General features: G+C 50.2%; 1 protein-coding gene across 2 annotated transcripts; it reads left to right on the top strand.

The window, feature by feature from the left end:
• Positions 1-3,235: 3,235 nt before the first annotated feature.
• LOC142361220 (endogenous retrovirus group K member 21 Gag polyprotein-like) lies at positions 3,236-8,695 on the top strand. Of its 2 annotated transcripts, none has more exons than XM_075420052.1 (2): positions 3,236-4,829; positions 7,994-8,695. In XM_075420052.1, the coding sequence occupies exons 1-2, from the start codon at positions 4,033-4,035 to the stop codon at positions 8,061-8,063; spliced, it is 867 nt and encodes a 288-aa protein (XP_075276167.1). In that variant the 5' UTR covers positions 3,236-4,032; the 3' UTR covers positions 8,064-8,695. The 2 variants fall into 2 exon arrangements, with proteins under 2 accessions (XP_075276167.1, XP_075276166.1); XM_075420051.1 differs by having other exon boundaries at positions 6,348-8,695.
• Positions 8,696-8,872: the final 177 nt, after the last annotated feature.

Genomic DNA, 8,872 nt, shown 5'->3' with positions numbered 1-8,872 from the left:
TATGGGACTATTAAAGGGTGAGCGAGTTTTGCTGATCACTCCTTGACTCTCCAGTTGACGGATCAGCTGATGAATGGGGAGAAGGGAGTCTCGGTTGGTACGATACTGTCACCGGTGCACCGTTGTGGTCGCGATGGGTACCTGTTGTTCTTCCACCCTCAGCAACCCCACAACGGAAGGATCCTCCGAGAGACCAGGCAAAATGGAAAGCTGTTTAATTTCTTCCGTCTCCACAGCAGCTATTCCAAAAGCCCACCGATACCCCTTTGGGTCCTTGAAATAGCCTCTCCTAAGATAGTCTATCCCAAGGATGCACGGAGCCTCGGGGCCAGTTACAATGGGGTGCTTCTGCCAGTCCTGCCCAGTGAGGCTCACTTCAGCCTCCAGTAGACTCAGCTCTTGGGACCCCCCTGTCACTCCCGAAATGCAAATGGACTCTGACCCTTTTAACTCTGATGGCATTAAAGTACACTGTGCACCAGTGTCCACTAGAGCTTTATACTCTTGTGGATCTGACGTGCCAGGCCACCGAATCCACACCGTCCAATAGACACGGTTGTCCCTTTCCTCCACCTGGCTGGAGGCAGGGCCCCTCTAATCCTCGTCAGAGAATTTGCTGCTCACCTGCTGTAAAAATGACTTGGAGGTCCCCTCCAGAAGATCGGAATCAAGGTCAAACTGTCTACCTGGTCTGGAGAGCTGGCTTCTGGAAACTGGAGCGGCACTTTTCCTAACAGAATCCCCTTTGGTGATTGTTTTACCTCGCAACTCACGTACTTGTGCCTCTAGACTTGAGGTGGGTTTTCCATCCCACTTCCTCATGTCCTCTCCGTGGTCACGCAGGTAGAACCACAGGGTGCCCCGGGGTGTATAGCCTCTGTATTCCCTCTCCTGAGCAGAGAAACGCCTGCCCCTAATAGCTGAGACACTGGCCCGTACAGGTGGGGAGTAGGACATATTCCTGTCTAGTCGCTTGACCAGTTTCTCCACAGCTGAGACAAGGGAGGAAGAGAGACTTTCCTCATATTGGCGGAGTCTGACAGCCACCTCATCCACTGTTGGTGCGTCTTTACCTTTCCAGTTTACAACTGCCAGTGAGTTGGCATGCGAGGAGGGTGCGCTCCGCACAAACTTCCTCCACATGGATTGTGAGCACTGGAGTTCATCTGGGTCTGTGGGTACCTGCTCATCGTCTGTGTCACAGTAAACCAGCTCCCGCACAGCTAATTCCCTCAAGTACTGAATACCCCTTTCCATATTGGTCCACTTGCCAGGATAGCATACAAAATCGTCACTGAAGGGGTATCTCTCCCTCACACCTGACAGAAGTCTTCTCCAGAGGCTGAGGATTTGTTCCTTTTTCCCAATAGCCTTGTCAATGCCCCCATCCCTGGCCAGGGATCCCAGCTGCTTGGCTTCCTTGCCCTCTAACTCCAAGCTGCTGGCCCCATTATCCCAGCACCGCATCAGCCAGGTGGCAATGTGCTCGCCTGGGTGGCGGCTGAAATCTTTCCGCATGTCTCGCAGCTCCCCCAGGGACAGGGACCGGGTGATGATCTCTGTCTCTATCTCCCGTGATGACCCTGGCTCATCGTCATCCCTCCCGGAGCTATCTGCTCTCTTTGCGTCTTTCTTTAGTTTTACAGGGGCGACTGCTACTGGCACAGGTTGGTCATTGGGCTCAGCCACGCTGCCTGCAGCTGGAGCTGAGGATGGAGCAGCTGCTGTGCCTGCCAGGGAAACCGAGGCAGACCCTGCAGCTGTGGCAGCGGCGGTGCCAGTCGGGGGGGCTGTGACTGCCTGCTGGGCTGGAGGGGCTGCAGGGCCAGCTGGGGGGGCAGCGCCAGTTGCAGCGCCTGCCGCTTCGCTTCCCCCCCTTTCCCCTTTAAGGCACTGAACAGTGTTGAACATGGCTCGGTAGGCATGGGCCAGACCCCAGCACATTGTGGTGATCTGTGTCTCTCTGGAGTTCCCAGGGTGGCAGCACACTTTTTTCAGATATTTTACCAGATTGTCCGGATTCTGTATTTGTTCAGGGGTGAGTTTAAAACACACCGCAGGTGCCCACTGCTCTAGACATCTGCCCATGCTGTCCCACACACCCAGCCACTCACAGCTATCCAGCCCCGGGGCAGGTCTCTGCAGGATGTTCTTAACGACTTGCTTAACCCTAAACAAAACCCAGAACCCGTTCAGGAGGCATAACAAAAGGAGAGTGCTGCCCTGAGCCTCCCACGGGTACTCGAAATTCTCAAAAGCAGTTAGGACCAGCCTGAGGAAGAGAGGGGGGGCGAAAGAGTGGGGGAAGGTATCCCCTTCGGTTTTCCCCACAGACTGGGTTTGATTATTAACAAAATCTAAGACATAGGATCCGAGGTATGGAAATGACCGCAGTGCCGCATGCAAATACAAGACTAATTTCATGCACAGTGATGTTATCATATCATAAGTCGATATCGTACAGTACAGCAAAATCATCATCTTAATCCTTTTTCCAGTGATGATGAACAGCATGGCAATGAACACATAGTGCAAGTACGGATTTACATAGCAGAGCCACTTGATCAAAGTCAGAAACATTTTTTTTCCTTTTTTACCGGCGACTACTTAACACAGAAAAATGCGTATAACAAAATTTAAGCAAATCTAAGAAAACAGTTTTAACACCTGCTGCTCAGCCCTGCCGTTATCCCTGGCCCACGCTTGGGCGCCAATTTAATGTTTTGGTTTCAGCTGCCGCCGGCAACAAAAGCGCCACGCGGCCGCCCCTCCCCCCGCCGGCGTGCGGAGGAGAATGAAAAGAAAGAGGCAGAAACCGGTGGGTCGGGATAAGGGCAGTTTAACAGAACAGCAAACAGAGGGAAAACAGGAACAACAACGATACAAATAAGGAGAAAACACAACAACGAAATGTCCGGCCCAGACAGCCGCTCTCCCGAAAACAGGACCAGCGCCGCGCCCCCCCCCAAGCCGCGAGTGCGTTCCCGCCGCGCCGCCCCCCCCACCGGAACCCCGCGTGACGTCACATGATATGGAATACCAGGCTCTGTTTGGCCAGGTGGGGTCAGCCCCCACCCCCCGGCTGTGCCCCTTCCTGGATTCCGGTGAAAATTAACCCTGTTCTGGCCAAACCCAGGACAGCGTGGCATGCTGCGAGTCCCACAGGATGTTGAGTGAGCTGCTGAAAGGAAGCAGCAGCTGGCCTAAACAATCCCTCCGGAGCAGAGAGGTGAGCTGTGGGAAACATGGGAAGTCAGACGTCTTTCCCAGAGAGAGACGTTTATGAGCTTATGAAAGCTCTCCTTCAAAAACATGGAAAGAATATTTCTGGGCACGATCTCAAACTGACACTTAGATGGGTACAGGTGAAGATGCCCACTGTAACTGAGTCTACTATCTTTACGCGGGAACTTTGGGACGATGTGGGGGTGAAACTATGGGACGCGGCAACAACAGGGAACTCTGAAGCCCAGTGTATGCTCCCCTGGTGGAGGAGTATTTTTGAGACCTTAAAAGCGCAAGCGACATGCATGCATGTCCCTGCATAAGGACAAAGCAGGGCAGGAGAACAACTCTCCCACAGCGCCTCCGGTGCTGCCGGAGAACAAACCTTTAGGAGTGTGTGCTGCGAGATACCCCCCAGAGGAGGATCCTTTTGACCCGGGTCCGGTGGATCCTGAAAAAGAACCGGATCTCTACCCCCCTGACCCGCGCGATGTGTGGCCTAATATAAGACGCCAAGCCTTGAAGGAGGGGGAGTTAGAAATCGCTAAAACAATTGTAGCCCCCGTGATTTATCAGGGTCGGGGGGCACAGTGGGAGGCTTTATCCTTCCCGGTAATTAAGGAACTGCGTCGTACTGTTACTGAGCACGGGCTTTCTTCCCCGTATTTTGCAAGTTTGTTATCTTCTTTTTTTGACACTATATTATGACTCCGCATGATTTAAAATCTTTAGCGCAACTGTTACTGACTCCGACACAGTAATCCCTGTGGGAGTCACACTGGAGGGGGGGGACTACAGGCACTTCTTATGACTTACGTGGGTCACGGCAATGCAGCTATAGCTGTGCTGACTGTAGAGCACCTTACTGGCACAGGTCAACACTCTGATCCGGTGGCTCAAGCCCAGGATATCCCACGGGAAGCTCTTGAGGCAACTCATGAAGAAGCTAAAAAAGCCCTTCTTAAGGTCCCTGACTCACAAAAACCACAAAAAACCTTCACTACGATTACCCAAGACCCCCGGGAACCTTATATGCAGTTTATTGACAGGTTGAAGCAAGCTCTGGAGCGTCAGATAGACAATACGGAAGCGCGGGAGATTTTGTTGTTAAAATTGGCTGCAGAAAATGCTAATGTGGATTGTAAAAAGTTACTGAAATCTCTCCCGAATCCAAACCCCACACTGGTGGAGATGGTAGAGGCTTGTAATAGAATTGGCACTATGGATCATAAATTTGAAGCCATGGCTGCTGCTTTCGCGGCCATGCGCGGCTCTGGGGGGCCCGGGAATTGTTATGGTTGCAGCAAACCTGGTCATTTGAAAAAGAACTGTTTGGCTACCAATGCTGGTACCAGGCCCCAGGCCCCTGGGGTCTGTCCTAGATGCCAAAAAGGGCGTCATTATGCTAATCAATGTCGGTCTAAGTATGATTTCCAAGGTCAACCGATACAGGGAAACCGATCACGGAACGCGGGGCAGCGACGCGCGCAGACACAAGTACCGCAGCCGACGTTCCAACCCCCACGGAGGGAACCAGCAGTGTCTCAAGTCTCCATCCAACAGCAGCTGGTAGCGCCGGATTGGACCTGGCAACCTCCGACACAGTAACGTTGCTCGATTCCTCGGTTCACTTATTGTTAACAAACGTTTCGGGGCCCCTACCCCCAAAAACTCAAGCGCTTTTGTTAGGAAGATCATCTACCACCTTGTCAGGACTTTTTGTAATACCAGGGGTCATTGATTCTGACAGTACTGATGAAATTAAAATCATGGCATGGACCCCGTTTCCTCCCTGCACGGTGCCAAAAGGCAGCCGTATAGCACAATTGGTATTGATTCCCATAGTGACGGACTCCCCAGTTCCTAACCAGCCTCAACAAAGGCAGGGAGGGTTTGGATCTACGGGGGACCCACAAATTTTATGGGTACAGTCTATTTCCCAGAAACGACTTGTGTACCAATGTACCCTTATTTGTGGGGGGCAGCAAGTAATGCTAAATGGGATTATTGATACTGGAGCTGATGTTACAGTAATATCCCAGGCCAAGTGGCCTCCACAATGGCCTCTGGCTAACATTTCCCAGACATTGGCTGGAATTGGGGGAACTGGTAAAAGTCACCAGAGCGTGGAATTAATCCAAATCCAAGGTCCGGAAGGGCATACGGCTTCTGTTAAGCCTTTTGTGTTGCCTGTTCCTATGGTTCTGTGGGGGTGCGACGTACTGTTTCAGTGGGGAATGTCCATTCGGACCCATTTTTAGATGGGGCCATTGAAGTGCGCGACACCCTGAAATTAACTTGGAAAACCGATGACCCTATTTGGGTAGATCAATGCCCCTACCTCTGGAAAAGCTTCGCGCCCTCCAGGAATTAGTCACGGAGCAGTTAACAAGAGGGCACATTGTGCCCTCCACTAGCCCTTGGAACTCACCTGTCTTTGTCATCAAGAAACAAACTGGCAAGTGGTGCTTACTCCATGACCTTAGGAAAATTAATGACGCTATGGAAGACATGGGAGCCCTTCAACCAGGACTCCCGTCCCCTACTATGATCCCTCGAGATTGGCACTTGACTGTTATTGACCTCAAAGACTGCTTTTTTAATATCCCACTGCATCCTAAATTCACCTTTTCAGTTCCAAGCGTCAACATGCAAGCCCCATTGCAAAGATACCGGTGGGTTGTGCTGCCACAGGGAATGAAGAATAGCCCTACGATTTGTCAGTGGTACGTAGCTAAAGTACTTACCCCTGTTAGAACTACGATGCCCAGTGTCTTGTTGTATCACTATATGGATGACATCCTAGTGGCTGCACAACTCCACAAGGTCATGGAGGAAGCTGTAGCTCTTGTCATGGCTGCCGTTAACTCGGCAGGCCTCTGTATTGCACCGGAAAAGGTTCAAAAGATATCTCCATGGAAATACTTAGGTTGGCGCATCAGGGCCCAGACTATAACTCCCCAACCTCTACAGATACAGACAGATATACAAAATTTACATGATGTACAGAAATTGTTGGGAACAATCAATTGGGTCTGACCACTGTTGGGGATTTCTAATGCGGACCTAGGTCCTTTATTGAGACTGCTAAAAGGGGACACTGACTTGCGCTTCCCCCACAGTCTTGACCCTGAAGCCACTACTTCCCTGCAAAAGGTTGCTGCAGCAATTAGTCTTCGACAAGCACATCGATGGGCTCCCGAGCTACCTTTTTTTCTGATTATTTTAAACCCCACTTGACAACCTCATGCGCTAATATTTCAGTGGGATTCTCAGAAATCAGACCCACTGCTGATTATTGAATGGGTTTTCTTACCCAATCAATCTTCAAAGACTATTTCAACACAGCACGAGATGTTTGCGTCCTTAATCATTAGAGACCGGCAACGTTTATTGACACTATCAGGGATGGACTTTGCCTGCATCTGTTTGCCTGTGGCAAGTACTTATTTACAGTGGCTCCACCAACAATCCGACGCCTTCAGTATAGCGATAGCTGGCTATACAGGCCAACTTACCTCTCACCCGCCATCTCATAAGCTACTCAAAGCTGTCTTTCATCTTCTGTCCAGGCCAAAAAGAAGCAACCAAGCCTTGCAGGCGCTCACCGTGTTTACGGATGGCTCTGGAAAGTCGCATAAATCGGTCATCCTATGGTGGGATGACCAGCGTGGACAATGGAACTCGGATATAGAGACTGTACCTGGTTCTCCTCAGATAGTAGAGCTGACCGTGGTTGTTCGAGTCTTTCGAAAGTGGTCCACACCGCTTAACATAATTACTGACTCAGCTTATGTTGTAGGAATTGTTGAACGAGCTGAAGCATCTGTGTTACGTGATGTCTCACATTCTGAATTGTTTGCTTTATTGCAGGAGCTTATTTTCCTTTTGGACTTGCGCCCTCATCCCTATTTTGTTATACACGTCAGGGCACATACTGTTTTACCTGGTTTTATTGCAGAAGGGAATCGACGAGCTGATATACTTACATTACCAGTGCAAGTATTACCAGACCACGTAGCACAGGCTAAACTCAGCCATTCTTTCTTTCACCAGAATGCTGGAGGTCTTAAACGACAATTTGGCCTCACTACTCAGCAAACAACTAATATTATCGCCGTGTGTCATGACTGTCAAAAACACTCCATTCCATCGATAACGGGAGGGGTTAATCCTAGGGGACTACAGAACTTACAACTGTGGCAAACCGATGTAACCCACTTTTCAGAATTTGGTCATCTAAAATGTATTCACTCTTCCATTGATACCTTTTCTGGTGCCTTGTTTGCCTCCTGCCACACAGGAGAAAAGACACGTGATATTCAAAAACATTTAATGCATGCCTTTGCCACTTTAGGTATACCCTCTCAAATCAAGACGGACAACGGCCCTGCCTACGTGTCAGGCGCAACAAAAGCCTTTTTAACTCCTGGGGGATTACTCACATTACTGGCATTCCTCACTCCCCTGCAGGCCAATCTTTAATTGAACGCTCTCATCAATCTCTAAAACATTTATTACAACAACAAAAAGGGGGAGTAGGGACTGCTACCCCTGAGGAGCGTCTACAGAAAGCCTTATATGTTTTTAATTTTTTGAATTGTTCTGTTAGACAGCAACCCTCCGATAGTTCGTCATTTTAATACAAATGCTTCATTTGAAGCAACAATCAAGGCTCCAGTATTGATTCGAGATCCCGAAACAGTTAAGATCATGGGACCTTACCCCCTTATCACATGGGGCAGAGGTTATGCTTGTGTTTCCACAGAAAGAGGCCCCTGATGGATTCCAGCGAAAAGCATGCGGCCTTTCCGCGAATCCTTGCCACAACCATCTGAGGACGAATCGGATCGCACCCAGGACCAACCTTCAGAGCAGCAAGTCACTGAATCTCCTCAAGAGGACCGGGACAATCAGGATGTTTGAACCATAAACACAGAAGGACTGTATGAACCAGTGTACAGAGACACCAGTCACGAAAGTTTCATGTCTTTTCTGTAACACTTGTGAACCATGGGTTTTGTGTAAATGCTATAAAGACAGCAGTGTATGCTTTGGCTGTTTTTATTTTTCTGTTATTGCTCCTTCCATGCCTGTTGCAGTGTTTGCAAAAACTAATAACAAGCTCGATAAAAAGGGTTCTTAGCGTGCAACAGGAAGGGGGAGATGTAGCTCAGAGTTTGACTGGTCTCAGCAGGGCCCCCAGTGTGGTGCGATTGATAAAGGAGGACGTGCTGGAACTTGTTGGTCACAAGCCCTGGGGGGAAACGAGATAGTGCCGAGTCATCTTGAAGGAGGAAGTATTGCCTTAGTTAAGATAAACTTAGAAAAAACGTGTCCACGTCAGCGTTTGGTTAACGAATTAATGACTGCCTAGTTTGAAACTTAACCAATCAGTTTAGAACACGCTGTCTTTTGATGTGTATCAATGTGTGTGTGCAACGACAATAAAACGAACATTCTGCTTGCATCAAGCGGTGTCCCGTCTCTCAATCGCGGCACCGAGCGGGGCCGGGCGGGGCCGGGCGGGCGACAGGACTACACCTCCCGTGCTGCACCGGCGGCGGGCGGGCTCCCGGGCTGACGCGGCCACGCTGCTCCCGGGGCCGCCTTTGTCCGTGCCCGCCGTCGGTGCTGGTCGCGGCAA

The sequence above is a fragment of the Opisthocomus hoazin genome, chromosome 4 (genome assembly GCF_030867145.1).
Source record: "Opisthocomus hoazin isolate bOpiHoa1 chromosome 4, bOpiHoa1.hap1, whole genome shotgun sequence".
NCBI lineage: Eukaryota > Metazoa > Chordata > Aves > Opisthocomiformes > Opisthocomidae > Opisthocomus > Opisthocomus hoazin.
Note: the sequence above shows the minus strand (reverse complement) of the source record. Positions and strands in the feature narration are given on the sequence as shown.

What these genes read in the sequence shown, in the direction of transcription:
- LOC142361220 (XM_075420051.1), top strand. Translation starts at nt 4,033, where the DNA reads ATGACTTACGTGGGTCACGGCAATGCAGCTATAGCTGTGCTGACTGTA. An exon ending in ACCTGGCAACCTCCGACACA is followed by an intron (nt 4,830 to 6,347) that starts GTAACGTTGCTC and finishes CTTCCCCCACAG; the next exon opens with TCTTGACCCTGAAGCCACTA.